Source organism: Gossypium hirsutum, chromosome A13, assembly GCF_007990345.1.
Source record: "Gossypium hirsutum isolate 1008001.06 chromosome A13, Gossypium_hirsutum_v2.1, whole genome shotgun sequence".
Lineage (NCBI taxonomy): Eukaryota > Viridiplantae > Streptophyta > Magnoliopsida > Malvales > Malvaceae > Gossypium > Gossypium hirsutum.
Genome location: NC_053436.1, coordinates 111,171,126 through 111,190,092, shown reverse-complemented (window position 1 = coordinate 111,190,092; position 18,967 = coordinate 111,171,126). Strand labels below are relative to the sequence as shown.

Below are 18,967 nucleotides of genomic sequence, written 5' to 3'. Positions count from 1 at the left end.
ACAATTTTAGAATGTTATGTCATCATATCTAAACAAAATTTAAATTTAAAATTAGGGACTAAATATTAGTTTATCCCTTTTATTTTAAGAAATCAACTATGGTTATATTAAGATTTAAACTTCAAATACTCTTTTTTTGTTTGTTTGGTAGATAAAGAAGCTAAATACATTTGGCCATAACAAGAACTATATCTAACACCAACACTATCTTGTAAACAATGAGTAGAGTAAACATCACTTTCACATACCAATCTTTACTAACAGCTCTCTGACCATTTGTGTTAGATTGCCTTTTGTCTTCTATCAATAATGCCTCATTTCCAAACTATATGATCACGAAATAAACTGTAACTAGTAACTCATTTATCTCGATGATCCCGAAACAAACTTTTAGCAAAGTCTCAACCAATTATCAAATATCTTGATCCATCCATATTCAATTTGAACCAATCCTAGTGTTAACATTTATTATCCTAAAATTGTTATCTAAGCTTTGATTTTAAGTAATTCATATAAAGTATTTGTGCAAAAATAAATCATTAATATATATTTTGTAGAAAACTAAATTATTTACATCTATAGACTCATAGTATATTTTTCTATTCAATATAGTAAAAGAATTACAGTATTATTTTTTAATACAAAATTTGACAAATCAAACTAAAAAAAAAAAGAATACAAAAGACTTTTCTTCTGTTTACCCACCCCACCAACATTACCTAAGCCGGCCCGCCAATTAATAAAGACCCATTTTTTCCCATTTTCTTACCAAAATACCCTAAAAAAGAAAAACAAATTATACTCTAAAAAAAAAAATCAAATCTCAAAGAAAATTAAACCCGAATCTAAAATTTCTCCGCTAAACCACTTAAAGATCTCGAAGTTAGAATTACACGAAACGAAAATGATCTCTTGAATCGAATCAGAGTTGCAAAAGGAGGAGTAAATTAAAATTAAACAAAACTCGAGGAAAATTTTTCTAATGAGAATTCAAAATTCTCACTCTTTTTTGGTGTAATTTCAGTCTTGGAACCCGGTTTTTTCGAAAATTGCATTTCGGACCCTCCTCAGATCTCTTCCTTTCAAGGTCCTTCCTCTACCTTCATGAAGTGAGTACGATGCGATCCTTGTCCTCGCCATTTGCTTCGCCAAAAATTCGTGTGGTGGAATCCTAACACCTCCTTCCAACCAATCATCGCCTTCCACGTCATCGTCGTCTTCATTACTCTCCGATCTTTTCCGATTTCCCCTATACTCTTCCCTCAAGATCTTTGACCAGTCCGGTACGTTAACAGGAAGCGACGCCGGTGTCCCTCCTACACGAGATTCCCCGCCGCCACGCTTCGTTGACGGCTTTTTCGTCACTCGACTGGAGCGAAACTCGGGAGAGTCGGAGCGTGCCGTGACCGTGTGGTTATAGATGTCCGACTCGTCTAACTCGAATCCCACCGAGTCTCGACTCAACATTGCTTGGAGTTGTTGATCGCTCGATAGAAATCTCGAGTAATAGCTTCTGTTGCTTGCCATCAAAATTTCAACCAAAAAAAAAACAAAAAAATAATTTTTTCTCTTTGCAAAATTCTAATTTTTGGGGATTTTGATTTTGATTTTGCTCCTTGCGTTCTGCTCATTTCTATATGCTTTTTAAAAGGTTGGGTTCCTTAATGGGGTAGCCCGAATGGATTAATTTTAAAATTAAATTATTAACGACATTATTACATAAAAGCCCCTGAGATTTTCAAGTAAACGCCGTGTAAGATGGGTTAGGATTTTTATATTCATTTTATTTTATATATCGATAAATATCTGTATTTTTATTATACCAAAATACCCTCTTAAGCTTAACTATTCCCTTTTAATTTATATAATAATATTTAAATAACTTTTTTAAAATAATAATTATTCAAAAATATAACTTTATCAAATGGATAATTTTTAAACAATTAAATCAAATTTTTATCATTCTTAGAGGGTTAAAGTGTAATTTTACCATTACTAATTTAAAATTTAAAAAATTCATCATGTTAAGGGGAGCTGAGGTCCCTGCCAACCCATTAGGTCCGTCCCTATGAATTTTTTTGACAAAAATAACTAATTTACTATTTAATCTAATATATGATAACTAATTTACCCATTTATTAAATAAAGGAGACAAAAGTGCAAGTTGTTTCCTAATATAAGGGCTTCCATAGTATTTTTATTTACTCTTAAGACATTGTTTATAAAATTTGGGTGAAATTAAATTTATTTATACATTGATGTTACAAAAACAAGTATGATATCTCAAGTTATGAATTATATTTTAATTTGATGTATAAATTTTAAATTCTATATCATATTAATCAGATTATTCTATCGACTTATTAATTTGGTGATGTTAATTTAAATTTGACGGATATATTGAAAATATTAGATAAAAAATTTAAGTAATCATATACTTGTTGCTTGCTTGTAGAAAAAAATATATACTTAATGCTCGAAAAATTTAGATATAACATGTTAAAAAGGAAAAAAAAAACTAAAATTTCAATTACATTGTATTTTCGTAACTCATCAAATCCTAGTTATTCATATAATAGATTTATCACAGGGAAGAAACGTATGAGGCTCTTGAATACTTAAAAGATTTAGAATTTTGCAATTAAGCACTTTAAGTTTGAAATTTTACTTAGACCTCTATTTAAAAAATAATAATTAAGTTTCATAAAAGTTTTAAATTTTTTAACTAAACCCTCTATTTTTTAAAATTATAATTAGATCCTTATTTTAAAAATCCTCATTATACCAACCTCAAAATTTTTAAAAATTTAATAGAACCTCAAAACTTAATACCACGCTTCACCGCTAGATATACATGTCAGCTATGAGCTAACATTTAACCTCCAAGACAATAGATATGTCGACAGAGGGACTTGATTGATACTTTGAATTCTGAAGTTTGTGACCAATTTAAATTTCGGACATAGTTTGGGGATGTCTAACAAAATTAACCTCTTTTCCCACTAAAACTTCAATAAGCCCAATCACCAAAAACCTTGTCAATTGCTTGGCCCAAGAAATAAAACCGGGTTTTATTAAACTGGAAAAACCTACCTATAATATTTGTCAATCTCGGTCTTTTTCTACTTCCTCTGCTTCCATTTTTAAGAACCCTAGCCGCCCCTTTCTCTTAAGAGCAAGCCCGACAATGCCGCCCAAGTTCGACCCGACCCAAGTCGTCGACGTATTCGTCCGCGTCACCGGCGGCGAAGTCGGCGCGGCTAGTTCCTTAGCCCCGAAGATCGGTCCGCTGGGTCTTTCCCCCAAAAAGATCGGTGAAGACATCGCCAAAGAAACGGCCAAGGAATGGAAAGGCCTCCGCATCACCGTCAAGCTCACGGTGCAGAACCGTCAGGCGAAGGTCACGGTGGTCCCTTCCGCGGCGGCGCTAGTAATCAAGGCGTTGAAGGAACCGGAGAGGGATAGGAAGAAGACCAAGAACATCAAGCACAACGGTAACATTAGCCTCGACGACGTCATCGAGATCGCTAAGGTAATGAGACCAAGGTCAATGGCTAAGGATATGAAAGGTACGGTTAAGGAGATTCTGGGCACGTGTGTTTCAGTTGGGTGTACCGTTGATGGTAAAGACCCTAAGGATTTGCAGCAGGAAATCGACGATGGCGATGTTGATCTTCCTTTGGAGTGAGCAATTTTGTTTTTTAATTTCAAATTTTGTTGAATTTTAAGGATATGAACAACTTTCGGATATTTTTATCTTTTGAGTTTAACAGTTATGGGTTCACTGGTTTTTTTTTCTCTTCAAAATGCAATTTTTTATTGGTAGTGTTTCTGTTTGGTAAGCAAGAAAATGAAATGGAAAATTGAAGTTTTGCTATTGGTTCTGTTTGGCAAGTATCAAATGAATATGAAAAAAATGGTTGCATAGTTAGGGATTCATTCACATTGGTTTGCATTTTTATGTATGTGTAAATTGTGTGTTGCTATTGGCCTATTTGGATGTTGGTTTTATGATGTGTTGGTGTCTTTTGTGTGTGTGTGGTTGCTACTCGGGTGATCGGGGTTCCTCCGATGCCCGCCGTTTCAATATGTCGAGCTATGAGGGGAGCTTCGACGGGTGGCCTCACATGGATCTTGATATGTTAGGTATGTCGATTTAAGGTCATTTTGAGCTCCAGGCTTGGGGTACCTCTAGGGCGTGCTCCGATGCTTTTAGGCCAAGTAAAGGTTCTATAGAGGGAGTAGTTTATCTGTGTGATCATGTACATTACTACTACTACGATAAAGAGAGTAGTTCTACATGTCGAGTTATAATTTGAGCTTCAATGGGGGCGGCCTCGTCTTGAGTGTGCTATGATGTGTTTTGAGCTTGGACTGTCTTTTGGACTCTTTAGGTGTTGTAACCCCCAAAGGATGAACACGATGAATGCTAAACATGTCGATTTTTTTGAATGGTTTTTGATTGTAGTAACATGATGTTCCATTTTGGATTCGGATTCTTGGTTTGATGCTTTATTCTTTAATTTCGATTTGCATAACAGTTACCATGTCACATCCTGTAAGGCATGATGTATGCATAGCATGTACAAGGAAATTCCTTTCTCTTGCATCGATGTTGAAATGAGATTGTAGCATTGTTCATTAGAGAACAGTCTCTAACTAGCCGAGGTTTGATTTCTTCGGTAATCAATTATCGAGCATCCAAAGTTATAATGTTGAACTCCATTATTCAGATAACGACATCGGATATCGGATTTATGAGAAGATTTAGCAATTTAAGCCAAGGATAGTGAAGTAAATAAAGCATACCATGTTGTTCAATAATCGGAATCCGGACAATATGCCGGAAAAAATGTAATACAAGCTTATTTGTAATGACTATACAAACTGTCCTATTCGGTAGCTACTCGAATTGAAATCCGAAATTGCATCAAGTGGAATCTAATAGAACTTAAGAATATGTTTAGAAGACATAAATTACAATGTTCGACGGAAATTGGACTTCAACCGCTCAGCACTTTTCAAGAAGAGAATAATTTTCGAGGATAGCAACAGTTTCTTCCTTAGCACTAGATAAACAAATGAAAATATGAACATGTGTGAGTTCTCAATATTATAAATAAAACTATGGAAGTACTCTATTCAATGGTATCCGCACCTTCCAGGTCTAAGAATTCGATACTTTCCCGGCTTAGTGAGGTCAACAACTGTCGATCCTGCACGACCTGCTGGTAGCACACCACCTTCGTATACATATGCACAGTGTTCCCAAAGGTTCTCGAAGTCCTTAATGCTCACACTACTAGGCTGCCCACTTAGATTAGCACTAGTAAGAGCCAGTGCACTTCCGGAACCGCGGGCAATGATCCTAATGAAGTCAGAGTCCGGGACTCGCACTCCTATACTGTCTAATCCCGGGTTCAAGGACTTCTCAAGGATGCTAGATTCACCTAAAAAGTATTCACATGCAAATCAAAATTACATATTTAGCCGACAAATATGTTGTGTGTGTGAAGACTAAGCTGATAAACACAAAAAAGGTGACGAACCTCTCCCTAGTACAATGGTGACTGGTCCCGGCAGGAGAGAATTGAGTAAGCCGTGAGGTAAATGGTCTGTGACAGCAAAGTGCTCTATGTCTGAAACATCCCCAACACAGATCGCAAGAGGACTGGTATGCTTGCGGCCTTTGATGTGGTAAATCCTATTTACAGCTTTGGAAGAACTGCACGGGTGATGCCGTTAAAGGAAATTTATAAATCTCTAGATAAATCGAACTAAAGCTTGCTAACATAATGACAACCAAAGGCTATCTTCAAGTTCATATCGGGAAATCATTGAACAATGCTTCTCGGTTTTCATATGATAACGTCATTGAGAACCGATTCTCCAAGAAACATTTAGATAAATTCCAATAACTCAAGAGAACAATATGAACAAATCATTATGTTTTCACCCGGCAACAACAGTTGAAATTTTTATTAATAAAACCGGAATTTCTTTCTCTCTTTCAACCATAAGATTGAATGGAGCAATCTAGCTATATCCCTACCATAAACTATAAATGCAGGCTTAAGAAGCTAAAAGAATTCGAATCAATGATTTCGTTTTTGGTTTATCCTACATTCTTGTTCATTTCAATGGAACATTAAGAACAGCTAAAAAGCACATAAACTTGGAAGTATAGCTCACTAATCAAATTCACATTTTTGCATATTTTTCACATCTAAGAACAGCTATAAGTGCAATCTAGCTATATTCCTAGCATATTTGCCTTCCTATGTTAAGAATACCATGGAAGCCCTTGCACTAAGAGTCGGACTGCATTTGCCCCCTTTACTCAAAACATGAGCAAATTAATCCTTGTACATTACGTCAAAGAGCAAATTAGTCCTTTTGTTAAAATTTCTATCAATTTCTACTGTTAAAAAATGGTCTCTATGTATTAGTGGCATGCCACTTATAATTATCTAGTTATTCTGTCAACTTTGCCAGTTTTTAACAGTATAAATGACCTTTTTATTAGAAAGGACCGATTTGCTCTTTAATGTAACATACAGGGATAAATTTGACCATTTTTTGAATAACAGAGGAAAAATGCAATCTGACTAGTAGTACAGACGTTCTGCCTTCCCATTGATCAACTAACAAACTATAAATGCAGGCTTAAGAAGCTAAAAATTCGAATCAATGATTTCGTTTTTCATTTTATCCTTTAGTTGATTTCAATGGAACAGTAAGAACAGTTAAAGCACATAACACCGATAAAATGCAAACTATCATACTTTTGACATGTAAAAAGCAACTACAATGAAAAAATTAGATAAACTAGAAAGATACCAAGCATCACAAGCAAATCCATATAGTGTATCAGTAGGCACTGCAATAACTTTCCCAGCTTTGAGAGCTTCAATGGCTTCATCAGCATTAGATTCCGTTGCAGAACGAATCAACCCCAACTGGTTCTCGACACCAACATCGAATTTTTCAACATTCAAAGCCATTTTCTTCGAAAACCCACTTCGAAATCCCCTCTTTCGATGCGAAAACGGCAAGAACCCCAACTTAGGCACCTCTGAGACATTTCAACAAACACTTTCAATACATATTTAAGCTTAAAACGAAACAGCAACAGAAAATTATAAAAAGAAATCCAACCATTTGAATCAAAACAAGATAAAAAAAAAGTTTCGAATAAAAAACATCGTCAATTATTCAAATAAACCTCCAAATTATGAAGAACATCAATTCAAGGTCACTTTTACAAAAGAAGAAAACTGGGAAAAAAGGATAAGAGAAAATGGGAAAGAGACTAACAATTAAACTGTGGATTAAATAGCACCTCTGATAGGAACAAGATTGCTTAAAAGAGGTAACTTCGCTCCAAATCTTGTGGAAATGTTCATAATTATGCGGCAAAGACTTTTTTTTTTTTTGAAGCGTACAGTGTTTCAGTTCTGTTTATGTAAATCTATGCCGGACCGTTTACAGTTTTGCCCTAGTTAACGGAAAAAAAGGCACGTGCTTCTCACGTGATTGAATTGACTAAAAAAGTCAAAGCTTCAAAATAAATAGTTGGGTTAATTCAACTATAAGTCCTCAAATTAGATTTTAAATTCGGAACTTCAAAGCTTTCTAATCAAGTTTTTCAAAGTATCACTATCGCATTAATCAAGTGATTCATCAACTTAACAATAATTCGAGTGTTAAATGTTAGCTCAAATTTGTTGATTGAGCCATTCGTAGAGTGACAAGAATTTTTGTTTTAGTTTTCAGTTGGCATCAGTCTCGAATTAGATTAATGGACAATCCCTTTGCCTCTATTTTTATAAGGTTTAAATCATTATTTAGGATTTGAACTTAACAACAATTTTTACATTAGGGCTTGAACTTGTTTTTGGTCCAAGTTGTTGAAATATCAATTTAAAAAATTATGTTTTTGTGCACAACAGAAGTTTAAGTTTTTTTCTTCTAAAACCCAAACCTTGTGATAAGTAGTAAACATTTATCAAATCATTACTAGTACTTTGTATAAGAATGTCTAAATCGTTTCTCGGCTTTGTACCAAATGGTCTTTTGTGCTATACTATTTTTGAACCCCAAATTACTTACGAATTAAGTACACAGAATAAAAATTTTCGTTTCCCAATTTTATACCGAACGGTCTCCTCAAAGCTCGAATTGCTATAAAACCTTCTACCAACCTAGAAACTATTAGCTTTTCCCAAAAAATATTATTTTAAATCTATTTTTCGACAGCGCTCAAAAACTTGTGTAATTAGACTAACTAATGTAGAGAAACAGTACAAAATTGTACTTAAACAAGGATTAATTAAATAATAATATTTTAATAAAAAAGTACAATCCTAGTAGAATACAAGAGGCAACAACAATAGTGAGGGGAACTAAGTTTGCTGCCCCTCAACCCTTGGGATAGGCGTTCGAGCTTCTCTCAATGAATGTTAAATATAAAGATTAGGGATTAATTTGAAAAAAAAGTTCAAATCTTAATATGGAAACAATTATTATGTTCAGGGACTAATATAAATAATTTTTTTAATCTAATGTAAGAATAATTGTCAAATTAAGAGACTAATTTAAAAAATAAAAAAAATTAAAGCTCTAACCTCTTTCTATTAGAAAAACACAAAAAGAAAAAATTATGGAAAGTTTAAATTACTTAAAATAAATTGTAAATACGTGTATGTTCACTAATAGGACAATTTAAATATGATGCAAGATTTTTTGCTTTTCAACTTGACAATCTTTTGTGGGTCCAATGTAGTAACTTAGAAAAGTTCAAGGATCAAGTCGAAAAAGTTGACAAATATAGGGACTAAATGTTATTTTATCCATTAATAAATATACTTTGGAATTTGGTTTAATATTTACCTTGAAAGGAAAACGAATCATCGATTGCATTTACCATTTTTCATTTTCCGGTCTCAACTGAAACCTCAGTCCGACGCCGGAAAACCGTTTTCAAATCGGTAAACCAGTCTCAGATTGCTTGAAAGCCTAAATAGAATGGACGGCCTCTCAAATGCGTTTTCAGTGCTGGAGATTGACGTCGACGACCATCTTCCGCTATCCACCGCTTCCACAATTTCAGGGTCGGCCACCCTACTCTCTTTCAATGACCCAGGTACTGTCTTTAGTTTATGGCTTGTTTAATTAATCACTGTGTAAACATATTTAATTTCTTTAAATCATTTCAACTCTGGGTTTCACTGTAATTTTACTCAAAAGCTTATTGATTGTATGGAAAATGGAAGCCTTTAATATCTAATTTAGAGTTTATTGAAATCTGATAAAGGTAAGAGCAAAAGTAATGAAAAGGGTTCAATTGAAGATAAACAGAGTGAAGCGGATTCATCGTTGCTTTCAGAGAACTACAAGTTACCTCTTGTATGGATTGACATGGAAATGACTGGTAAGCATATAGCAAAATATTTAACCGTACACTTCATTTTTCTCGACGTACCCATGCCCGATACCCGTAAACGCGACAGGGATCTTGGCGGTATGCATTATTAAATTCATGTTTGTTTACATATGGTGTGCAATGCAGGTTTAGACATTGAAGTTGATAGGATCCTAGAGATAGCTTGTATAATCACCGATGGCAAGCTCACCAAATCAGTGGAGGTAAAGCATAAAGTTTGTTGATTATAAGATCTCGAAGAGCTTTGCATGCTCGAGCATGTATTTCCCGTTATTCGTAAAGTCGTCAAAAGGATTTCCTCAAGTTCATTTATGACTAAATCAATAGAACAATGGTGGGTGCCGGGGGGGGGGGGAGGGGGAAGGTAGGCTAATGTGCAGGAAAAGGCCCCGTATGGAATTCCACCATTCCTAAGTTGTAATTCGGTATATTTGATCTTACAGGGTCCTGATCTGGTTATCCATCAATCTAAAGAATGTTTAGATAGAATGGGGGAATGGTGTCAAAATCATCACGGAGCTAGTGGTATGTGACACGATAAATTGTGTTTTGTTATTGGCAGCATCTTTCTGCTTTTTAATTGTATCTATAGATCCAGAACCATCGCTAACAACCTTAAAATTATTCTAGGATTGACACAGAAAGTGCTTGAAAGTACAGTTAGTGAAAGAGAAGCTGAAAAACAGGTCAGTTATTCATTAAGTGGTATACTTTGATTAGGTTTAGTAACTTAGTTCTCTAAGAATCTCCGTTATCCGACTTCTAGTTTTGGAGGCAACTCTTTTATCGGGGTTTGTTTTTTCGTTTTGCGGTTTATGTTTTTCCGATAATGCAGGTCATTGAATTTGTGAAGAGAAATGTTGGTACATACAGACCTCATATAGCTGGAAATTCTATTTACATGGACTTTCTTTTCTTAAAGGTAATAATAAGTTAAAGTTATATCAGTTTCATTTTAACCTGATCACATGGAGTCGGGTTTAGGGTTGCTTAGACAAGAACATAGCAAAGGGTTAGATCTTATTAACTGTTCATGTCTGGTTCCTTTGTTGCAGAAATACATGCCCGATTTAGCCAGTCTTTTCTCTCATGTAGTTGTCGACGTGAGCAGCATCAGGGCCCTTTGCATGCGCTGGTATCCTAAAGGTACATCCAGCCCGTTACTACAATTTATTTACATGTGAATGTGCATAAACACGCAAATTAGCTACCTGAATCGAATCACACATGTCAATAATGGTCATTGCTCTCATGCAGATCAAGAGAATGCCCCTCTCAAAGAAAAGAAACACAGAGCCATGGATGATATCAAGGAGAGCATATTAGAACTCAAGTACTTCAAAGAGACGATATTTAAAGCAAAATCGAAGAAGAAGTGAACAAAAGACTGACAAAGTCATGCAAATGCTACTCTTTCTTGAGAACAAATGGATCATTTGAACTAGTTGTTTGTAATTTTGGCACATGAATTCTCATTATGCAGGGTTTAAAGCAAATATTATTGCATTCCCATAGTCAATGTTTGCACAACATTTCTTTTTCCCCAAGCTTTTTCTACTTTAAAGGTAGGATTATAGCCTAATCAACACCGATTTACTTGTCGTTCAGCCGAATAAATATAAACCTAACACATATAAACATGGCGGTTTTGCAGAGGAAGGTAAAAACCAACACATGATAATCATAAATGTACAGAATGCCAAACCCTTGGAACGAATTCACAACGAAGCTCTGTCAACAAGCCAACTAGAGAGCTTAAAACAGCGGAAAACACGAGTTAAAAAGAGGCGGAACTTGTTCTTCTAAGCTGATACCTTGTTTCAGATGTTTCACACTGAGATTTTGTATCAAATTCCTGCAAGAATAAAGAAGTAAATAAACATGAAATTCACAAATTCGAGTATCTGAAAAACATGTTTCAGGTGTGGATGTTGAGTCAGAGAAATGTCAAGCAAAGATTGTATACCTTCTCTCTTTTGAGCTTTAGATTATCCTCTTCTAATCGTGAAACCTTGTTAACCAGCTCATTGTGGTAAGCCTATGCAAAAACCAAAAGATCATGGCTGTATAAAATCAAAAGGAAAAAATAGTTTAAACGATATCAATTAGCCAAAAAACATGTTTAAACCCTTGCCTGCTTCCTAGCTCGTGATCGTGCAGCAGATTCCCTGTTCTTAATCTTTCTCCTTAACCTCCTCTCGATACTCTTCTCAAATGCATCTTGAGCATCTCTTTTCCGTCCCGTCATAGGTGTATCCGATAACGTACCAATAGATGGGGTAGGTGACAACCCAAATTGCTGTGGCAAACTCTCAATACTCTTCTCAAATACATCTCGTTTCTGCCCCGTCATAGGTGTATCCGATAATGTACCAATAGATGGTGTAGGTGACAATCTGAATTGGTGTGGCAAACTTTGCTGACGGGTATTATCAAATTCCATTGTAGGATCCAACGATGTTTCAGCAACAAAAAGCCCTGCTTGTACCAAAAAATCCTCCAATGTGGTTTCGCCAAGCTTTGCTTCTCTTTCTTGATCCTTCATCCCCTCACCGTTCCTCCTCTTTTGACCTTGTTGTATCTCACTCCACACTTGATCTACCGTCTTACCACTCAAAGCTCTAGCCAAGGTTAAGCTAGCTTGACGATGAAGAGATGAAGAAGATGACGAAATGCTTTCGGAATTATTCATCCCTAACGGCGGATTCAACTCGGTACTCCATACATTATCAAGAAGCTCATCAAGGTTAATACTACCTAAAGGCTTCCCCAAGTTCCCTAATTGGTTTTCAACTTCATTAAGAGTAAGACTATACCATGAATTCTGCCTCACCAATGGAGATGGCTGTAAAAGAGACTGTTGTCCATTGCTTTGGGATCCCATAGTTTGAATCCCCATTCTTAACTCTCAAAACCCTATCAATACAAACTGCCGAAACCCAAAAATTACCCCTAATACCATAAAACCTTTCAGCTGAAAAATTTCAATGTAATTTAGTAACAACCAAAATCCCTAAAAAACCCTAAAATAGAATAATTCCCAAAATGAAAGAAAAAAGTGAAATTCACATCAAATAAGCCAGTACAATAAAAAACTTCTCATTTTTATTCATTTCCCCAACATTTACACCCCCTTCTTATTATTAATTGTCTAATTTTCTTTAGGTTTTACCTGTTCAACCTTGTTTCTTTTCACAGCTTAAACCCAAAAAAGCAAGTTTACAAAATTACCAGAAAATTTAAAACCCGAAAATCCTTTTAAAAACCCATTAATCAAGAAGAAAAAAGAAAATTAAAGATGATGAATCGAAATTTACTGTTGAAGCAATCAGGTTAACTGTTAAAAATTCGAAAAAAAAATACTAGTAGTAATCAATTAAAATTAAAACAAATAAATACCCATGAAAATTCTTATGTTATTACCTGGAAATTCTGATCCTGGATCGAGACAGAAGGGGGGATTTTTCTTTTTTAAATTTTGCTAAGCTGTTGTTACATAAAAACTCCACGTATTATTGAAATATTAAGTGCGATTGGTCCCTTTTCATTTCGGTTTTCTGGGAATCGGAGCGTTTTTAGGGTTTCTTTTGTGTGTTTTAAAGGATTCTTCGGTTTTTTCATTTGCGTTGGCTTGGAAGATTATACTAACTTTTTAAATTGGAATAATAGTTATTTTGATGTTTAGTATTTATAAATTATATTAATTTAGTGTTGATTTTGAAAACTTAATTTTTAATAATTATATATAATGTAATTTGTTTTTTTGTTTTTTTTATGAAATTTAGGGTTAATTTTAAAATAACGAGAATATATGAAATTTATTATGTTAGATTTTTTTATTTTTAAATTTTTTTATATATTTTTAATCAAATTTAGTTGATAATTATTTTTTAGTTTTTTAGATGAAAGGATTAAAAAAGTAAAAAAAATCAAATTACAAAATTTATAAATGCTAATTGTTAGACTTTTTAAGATCAAGACTAAATTGATACATTGTATAAATGTTGAGAGTTAAAATTACTATTATGTCAAATTTAAAAGTTGTTACTATAATCAATTGATGACCAAAAAAGAGAATATTGAATATTGGGTGATCTTTTTGTGATTTTTTATAGTTAAGTAACTAAAAATAAAATTTATTAATAGTTAATTACTACTAGTGTACTTTACCCGTAATATTAAAGGTAGAAATGCAATTTCATAATAAAATATTTAAAATACATATTAAAAATAAAAAGCTCATTAAATCTCACAAATTATTAAAATTGAGTATTACTAAAGTTCTAGTTTAGGACAATCGATAGTTTGAACTTTACTAAAAAAATTATCAAATTAAATTTATTTTTCTAAATTAAATACGAATAGTTTACGAACACTAATATGTCATTTTACGCACTTATTAATTTCAGTTATCTTACATCGTTTTCACAACATGGTGATCTTTGACTTCTTTTCAGTCATTTGTATTAAACATGTTGAATCCTACAATTCATATTTTAAATTTATTCAAAATTACAAATGTTTTAAATGAATATTGAAATATCATATCAATTAAGTTTAAATACGTGTAAACCTATTCCATCTGAGATGGCACAAATGGAGGGTAGGGTGGACAGAGGCTTCGGCCCCAAAATGAAAAAAATATCATTCTAGTCCCTTTACATTTCTAAAATTATAAGTTATTTAAATAGTAAAATTATATATTAACCTCTTAAAATAGTAAAATTTTAATTTAATCCTTTAAAAAATTTAAAATAATAAGCACATGGATTGTTAAATTGAATTCCAAAAATTATTGTAGGAATTAAGAGAATTCACAATTGTTTTCAATAAAATAATTAAAATTATTCAAATTAGTTGTAAACATGATTAAAAAGAATAAAAAAAATAAAATTAGAAAAATGGTAGAGACTCCTGTAATAAAGGAAGAAAACATTGGATGAAGACCAATGCCTACCTCCATGCCTTAATTTAATGCTTTCCATTAACCAAGACCTACTTGGTCCCCACTCTGCTATTATTTTTTGTCTATTAAATTATTTTAGAAAAAAACGTCTACATCAAGAATTAGATTGGGTTAATCTGACCTCTTAATTTACTTTCGGTTTAATTGCTCTCTTACTCCTTGTACCTTTTATACATTTAAAGTTTAGTTTTTTTAATTTTTAATCCTATGAATTTAGTTCATCTAATCTCTTAATTTAATATTTAAAGTTTAATTGGTAATACTGTTAAAGGAGTTTGATAAATTAGATTACGTAAAAAAAACAGTTACTCATATGACCATTATACGCGTGTAAGACTAAATAAACAAATAAAAATGTTGAATTAGGGATTGTAAGGTTTTCGATTCTAAACTTAGGGTTTTAAGATTCTTCAATACTGTTAGAAGTAAAGTGGAAGTCAATATTTCAATTTTTTTTTAATTTTAAAATGATACATAATTCAATTTAAAGTGATTCCTATGATGATGCTATCAATTGAGCTTTAATTATTAAATCAAAAAAATTGAGGACTAAAATTTTGAAATTAAAAGTAAAGGAGACTAAATTTTAACTATATAAAAAGTAAAGGGACTGACAAAGAATTAAACCTTTTAGTTTCTTCTCGTTTTTCACTCCAGTTTCTTCTTTCCGATTCTTTTAACTTTTTTATTAATTAAGAGATAAAGCAACATTTAGTCCTTTAACTTCACAACATTTTCTAACTTAGTCCCTAAATTTTTTTGGTCAATATTAATCCCAGAAGTTGACAAATTTTTTTCAAATTAGTCCCTGAACCTTTGATTGCATATCATTCAAGATAACATGGCACTGAGATTATACTACACATCACCTAAATTAAATTTTTAAAAAATTTAAATAAATCAAGTGATGGCTTGACACAATCTAATTAGTGCCACATCAGCATACCATAATAAAATTCAAGTTCAAGGACCAAATTGAGAAATACTGCCAAATGCCAAAACCAGTATAGACCAAAATGAAAACAATTGTCAAATTAAGGAGTAAATCTTATATTCTTCCTTAAACTAAACACTTTCCGTCTTCACCACTATTTAGTCCAATGTCCCTTTACCCCTCCAAACTTCGATCCTATTACATACTAATAATTATTTTATTTTATATACGAATCCCCAATAGTTTCTCCCACTTTCCATCTCTTTGTCTTTCAAAATCATCAACAGGGGAAGCAAGCTAAAGCAGCCACCCCCCTTCCCCTTTTTCTCCAATTATTATCTTTATTCATCCATTATTCTCTCTCTGTGTCTATGCTTTTGTTCTTCTCATAGTCTTCTTAGTGTTGCCTAAATGGCGTCTTTGAGCTTCTTTTTCCCTTCTGGTAAGTCTTTTTGGACTGGGTTTTTTTAATGGATCCTTGTAGATGACTTGATTTTTCAGTACTGTCTTTCAGTTTTTCTTCCACTAATTTTCTGATATGGGTTTTCTTTTTTAATTCATTGAATTTTTGATATTCTATTTGTCGGTTCTTCTTATTGTTTTCTGATGTGGGTTTGTTTTTCTTTTTTATTCCCTGCTAATTTTCTGATTTGAGTTTTTTTTAATTGGCTGTTTTTTATTGCTTTGTTTATTGTATCATGTTATTAATTGAAAAAGAAGTTTTGATTATCAATTTCGGTACTTCTTTTAATTAAATTTTGATTCTCTTCGGAGTTTTTTTACTTTTTTTAATCATAGCTTTTAATAATGATTGATAAAGTTGATATGAGAAAGTTGATATCCTTGTTGTATCAGATCAAATCAATTTTAAGCTTAGTTTCTGTAATATCGATTCAACTTAATCTTTTTCGTTTAATTAATCATTTTGAGATCTGAATTTTATCTGATGATCCCTTTTCCCCCTAAATTTTATTGTATTTAATGTTTAGGGTATATGAGCTATGGTTTATGTTACTCCGACTCTTATTTTTCCGTATATAGATATATACGTGTTGGTATACTCATTTCCGACGTTTACACCGGATTCCGTGTAACATAGACGGCGGAGAAAGCTGAACTTTGTTTAGGGTTTAGGAGCTATGGTCTGTGTTACTCTGACTGTTTTTTCCGTTATCGGATATGGATATATCCTTGTTGGTATACTCATTTCCGACATTTACACTGGAATTCCGAGTAACGGCTAAAACGGAACTTGTCTTTGATTTATGTTAATGCTTTAATGTTTTATATGTATATACAGGTTAATGGAGTCCTTTGGTTATTGGATGATTTGAGGTTATATCAGTTCTAAGTTGTAACAGATACTAGTAGAAACTCAAAGCTTCAGTTTGATTTCGGAGATTTCCTCGAGTTTCGGATTTGTTCTGAGTCCTGTATTGGAACGATGATGATGTTTGAGGAGATGGGGATTTGTGGGGATATGGATTTCTTTGGTGCTTCTTTCGGGGAAAAGGATGTGACGGCTGCTTCACAGGTCGAAATGGATGCACTAGTTGATGACGATTATAGTGATGAAGAGGTCGATGTTGATGAACTTGAGAGGAGGGTGTGGAGGGACAAAATGCGATTGAAACGGCTTAAAGATCAGAGTAAGGGAAAGGACGGGGTTGATACAGCCAAACAACGCCAGTCGCAAGAACAAGCAAGGAGGAAGAAGATGTCGAGGGCGCAAGATGGGATATTGAAGTACATGTTGAAGATGATGGAAGTGTGTAAGGCTCAAGGTTTTGTATATGGGATTATTCCGGAAAAGGGAAAGCCGGTAACTGGGGCATCAGACAACCTTCGAGAATGGTGGAAGGATAAAGTGAGGTTTGATCGTAATGGTCCTGCTGCTATTGCGAAGTACCAGGCGGATAATTCGATTCCCGGGAACAATGATGGGTGTAACTTGATCGGTCCTACACCGCACACTTTACAAGAACTTCAAGATACAACTCTTGGTTCTCTTTTATCTGCACTGATGCAACACTGCGATCCACCTCAGAGGCGGTTTCCTTTAGAGAAAGGTGTTCCTCCGCCGTGGTGGCCTACGGGAACCGAGGAATGGTGGCCGCAACTCGGGTTACCCAAAGATCAAGGCCCTCCTTCTTATAAGAAACCCCATGATTTGAAAAAGGCTTGGAAAGTCGGGGTTCTTACAGCCGTAATCAAGCATATCTCACCTGATATTGCGAAGATCCGAAAGCTCGTACGACAGTCTAAGTGCTTACAGGACAAGATGACTGCAAAAGAAAGCGCAACTTGGCTCGCTATCATTAACCAGGAGGAAGCATTGGCTCGAGAGCTTTATCCCGATTCTTGCCCACCTTTGTCCTCAAGTGGCGGAAGTGGATCGTTGGTTATAAATGACTGCAATGAGTACGATATAGAAGGGGTCGTAGATGAGCCTATCTTTGATGTGCAAGAGTGCAAACCTGGGAATCTGAATAGGGTCATCCAACAACCATCTTTTCCTGTTAATTTGGATTTCTTACAAAAGAGGAAACCGTCTGACGATATAAACATCGAACACAAGATCTACACTTGTGAGTTCCTCCAATGTCCTTATAGTGAACTCCAATTGGGTTTTCATGACCGGACTGCCAGGGACAATCATCAACTAACTTGTCCACATAGAAACTCGTCTGCACAGTTTGGTGGTTCGAATTTTAACATAAACGACGTGAAACCGGTCATTTTCCCTCCACCATTTGCGCAACTGAAGCCGGCAGCACCGTCTACTACTTCTGTCTCGACACCATTCGATCTATCAGGACTCGGATTTCCAGAAGATGGACAGAAAATGATCAGTAACCTCATGTCGATATACGACAACAATGTTCAAGCCAACAAGAATGCGAGTCCCATTAAAAATCCAGTTACGGAAGGTCAAAATCTTCTTCAGCCGAAAACCCAACAGCAACAGGACGAGTTCTTCCGTGGTCAAGGCCTTTCCTTCTTCAATGAGTCCAACATACCCGCTAATAACCAGATTTTACCACAAGGGGAAGCTCAATTCGACCGGTTGAAGACCTCGAATTCTCCATTCGAGACCACCTACAACAACAACAACAACGGTTTCAAACTGATGTTCGGCTCTCCATTCGATTTGTCTTCATTCGATTACAATGATGATCTCCAAGCTGATGGAATGGACGCCATGCCAAAACAAGATGTCTCAATCTGGTTCTAGTAACAATCTCAAGGCTGAAACTGAAACCGTACCCGACTCAACCCTACTGAGCCCCGTGTCGTGTGTTTCATGGTTATCGTATTTTTTCAAGCTTGTCCGTGTAGTAATAGAAGTTTTAACAAGTTTTAGCAGGTTTATCATATATGGGGAACAGATTTTATACATAGAACGTGACTTTGTCTTATAAATAAGTTAGGTGTCTGGTTTTTTGTTCTTTCATTCTCACTGTTTTTTTATCAGTTTTCTACCATTATTATTACATGTTGGGGTAGGAATCTGATAATGAGTGTTGTTTTGTCTTGTAATGAAGTCATGGGGGGGGTACATATTTGTATTGGAACTGTTGTTTTGTGTGTTTTTAATGCAAATCTTGTAGTTGTAGGACCA

General features: G+C 34.3%; 6 protein-coding genes across 9 annotated transcripts; 3 read left to right on the top strand and 3 right to left on the bottom strand.

Moving 5' to 3' along the window:
* Window positions 1–581: 581 nt before the first annotated feature.
* LOC107930409 (uncharacterized) lies at window positions 582–1,659 on the bottom strand. Its single transcript, XM_016862107.2, has one exon. It carries the CDS (start codon window positions 1,525–1,527, stop codon window positions 1,021–1,023), a length of 507 nt encoding a protein of 168 aa, XP_016717596.1. The 5' UTR covers window positions 1,528–1,659; the 3' UTR covers window positions 582–1,020.
* Window positions 1,660–3,059: 1,400 nt separating this feature from the next.
* Window positions 3,060–3,877, top strand: LOC107930650 (60S ribosomal protein L12-3). The gene has a single exon (XM_016862380.2). It carries the CDS (start codon window positions 3,188–3,190, stop codon window positions 3,686–3,688), a length of 501 nt encoding a protein of 166 aa, XP_016717869.1. The 5' UTR covers window positions 3,060–3,187; the 3' UTR covers window positions 3,689–3,877.
* Window positions 3,878–4,795: 918 nt separating this feature from the next.
* On the bottom strand, window positions 4,796–7,495 carry LOC107930504 (yrdC domain-containing protein, mitochondrial). The gene is made up of 5 exons (XM_016862200.2): window positions 7,343–7,495; window positions 6,841–7,075; window positions 5,550–5,725; window positions 5,159–5,450; window positions 4,796–5,069 (listed from the first exon to the last, which is right to left on the bottom strand). The coding sequence occupies exons 1-5, from the start codon at window positions 7,404–7,406 to the stop codon at window positions 5,012–5,014; spliced, it is 825 nt and encodes a 274-aa protein (XP_016717689.1). The 5' UTR covers window positions 7,407–7,495; the 3' UTR covers window positions 4,796–5,011.
* Window positions 7,496–8,890: 1,395 nt separating this feature from the next.
* LOC107930928 (oligoribonuclease) lies at window positions 8,891–10,957 on the top strand. Its single transcript, XM_041085969.1, has 8 exons — window positions 8,891–9,145; window positions 9,317–9,433; window positions 9,572–9,648; window positions 9,889–9,970; window positions 10,076–10,131; window positions 10,281–10,367; window positions 10,501–10,591; window positions 10,703–10,957. Exons 1-8 carry the CDS (start codon window positions 9,028–9,030, stop codon window positions 10,822–10,824), a joined length of 750 nt encoding a protein of 249 aa, XP_040941903.1. The 5' UTR covers window positions 8,891–9,027; the 3' UTR covers window positions 10,825–10,957.
* LOC107930733 (ABSCISIC ACID-INSENSITIVE 5-like protein 2) lies at window positions 10,924–13,121 on the bottom strand. 4 transcript variants are annotated; one of them, XM_016862482.2, is made up of 4 exons: window positions 12,869–13,121; window positions 11,580–12,419; window positions 11,412–11,483; window positions 10,924–11,300 (listed from the first exon to the last, which is right to left on the bottom strand). In XM_016862482.2, exons 2-4 carry the CDS (start codon window positions 12,342–12,344, stop codon window positions 11,223–11,225), a joined length of 915 nt encoding a protein of 304 aa, XP_016717971.1. In that variant the 5' UTR covers window positions 12,345–12,419; window positions 12,869–13,121; the 3' UTR covers window positions 10,924–11,222. The 4 variants fall into 4 exon arrangements, with proteins under 4 accessions (XP_016717971.1, XP_016718043.1, XP_016718111.1 ...); XM_016862554.2 differs by having other exon boundaries at window positions 11,580–12,374; window positions 12,869–13,105; XM_016862622.2 differs by having other exon boundaries at window positions 11,580–12,397; window positions 12,869–13,089.
* Window positions 13,122–15,534: 2,413 nt separating this feature from the next.
* Window positions 15,535–18,967, top strand: LOC107931022 (protein ETHYLENE INSENSITIVE 3). The gene is made up of 2 exons (XM_016862833.2): window positions 15,535–15,787; window positions 16,646–18,967. The coding sequence occupies exon 2, from the start codon at window positions 16,790–16,792 to the stop codon at window positions 18,578–18,580; it is 1,791 nt and encodes a 596-aa protein (XP_016718322.1). The 5' UTR covers window positions 15,535–15,787; window positions 16,646–16,789; the 3' UTR covers window positions 18,581–18,967.

Bases quoted from the DNA above. Each gene is read 5' to 3' on its own strand.
- LOC107930409 (XM_016862107.2), bottom strand. From the start codon at position 1,527: ATGGCAAGCAACAGAAGCTATTACTCGAGATTTCTATCGAGCGATCAA.
- LOC107930650 (XM_016862380.2), top strand. From the start codon at position 3,188: ATGCCGCCCAAGTTCGACCCGACCCAAGTCGTCGACGTATTCGTCCGC.
- LOC107930504 (XM_016862200.2), bottom strand. From the start codon at position 7,406: ATGAACATTTCCACAAGATTTGGAGCGAAGTTACCTCTTTTAAGCAAT. The intron at 7,076-7,342 runs GTGCTATTTAAT...GAAATGTCTCAG, and splicing joins CAATCTTGTTCCTATCAGAG to AGGTGCCTAAGTTGGGGTTC. The intron at 5,451-5,549 runs GTTCGTCACCTT...AATACTTTTTAG, and splicing joins CACCATTGTACTAGGGAGAG to GTGAATCTAGCATCCTTGAG.
- LOC107930928 (XM_041085969.1), top strand. From the start codon at position 9,028: ATGGACGGCCTCTCAAATGCGTTTTCAGTGCTGGAGATTGACGTCGAC. The intron at 9,434-9,571 runs GTAAGCATATAG...TGTGCAATGCAG, and splicing joins GATTGACATGGAAATGACTG to GTTTAGACATTGAAGTTGAT. The intron at 10,368-10,500 runs GTAATAATAAGT...CCTTTGTTGCAG, and splicing joins TGGACTTTCTTTTCTTAAAG to AAATACATGCCCGATTTAGC.
- LOC107930733 (XM_016862482.2), bottom strand. From the start codon at position 12,344: ATGGGGATTCAAACTATGGGATCCCAAAGCAATGGACAACAGTCTCTT. The intron at 11,484-11,579 runs GCAAGGGTTTAA...GTTTTTGCATAG, and splicing joins GATCACGAGCTAGGAAGCAG to GCTTACCACAATGAGCTGGT. The intron at 11,301-11,411 runs GTATACAATCTT...TTATTCTTGCAG, and splicing joins TAAAGCTCAAAAGAGAGAAG to GAATTTGATACAAAATCTCA.
- LOC107931022 (XM_016862833.2), top strand. From the start codon at position 16,790: ATGATGATGTTTGAGGAGATGGGGATTTGTGGGGATATGGATTTCTTT.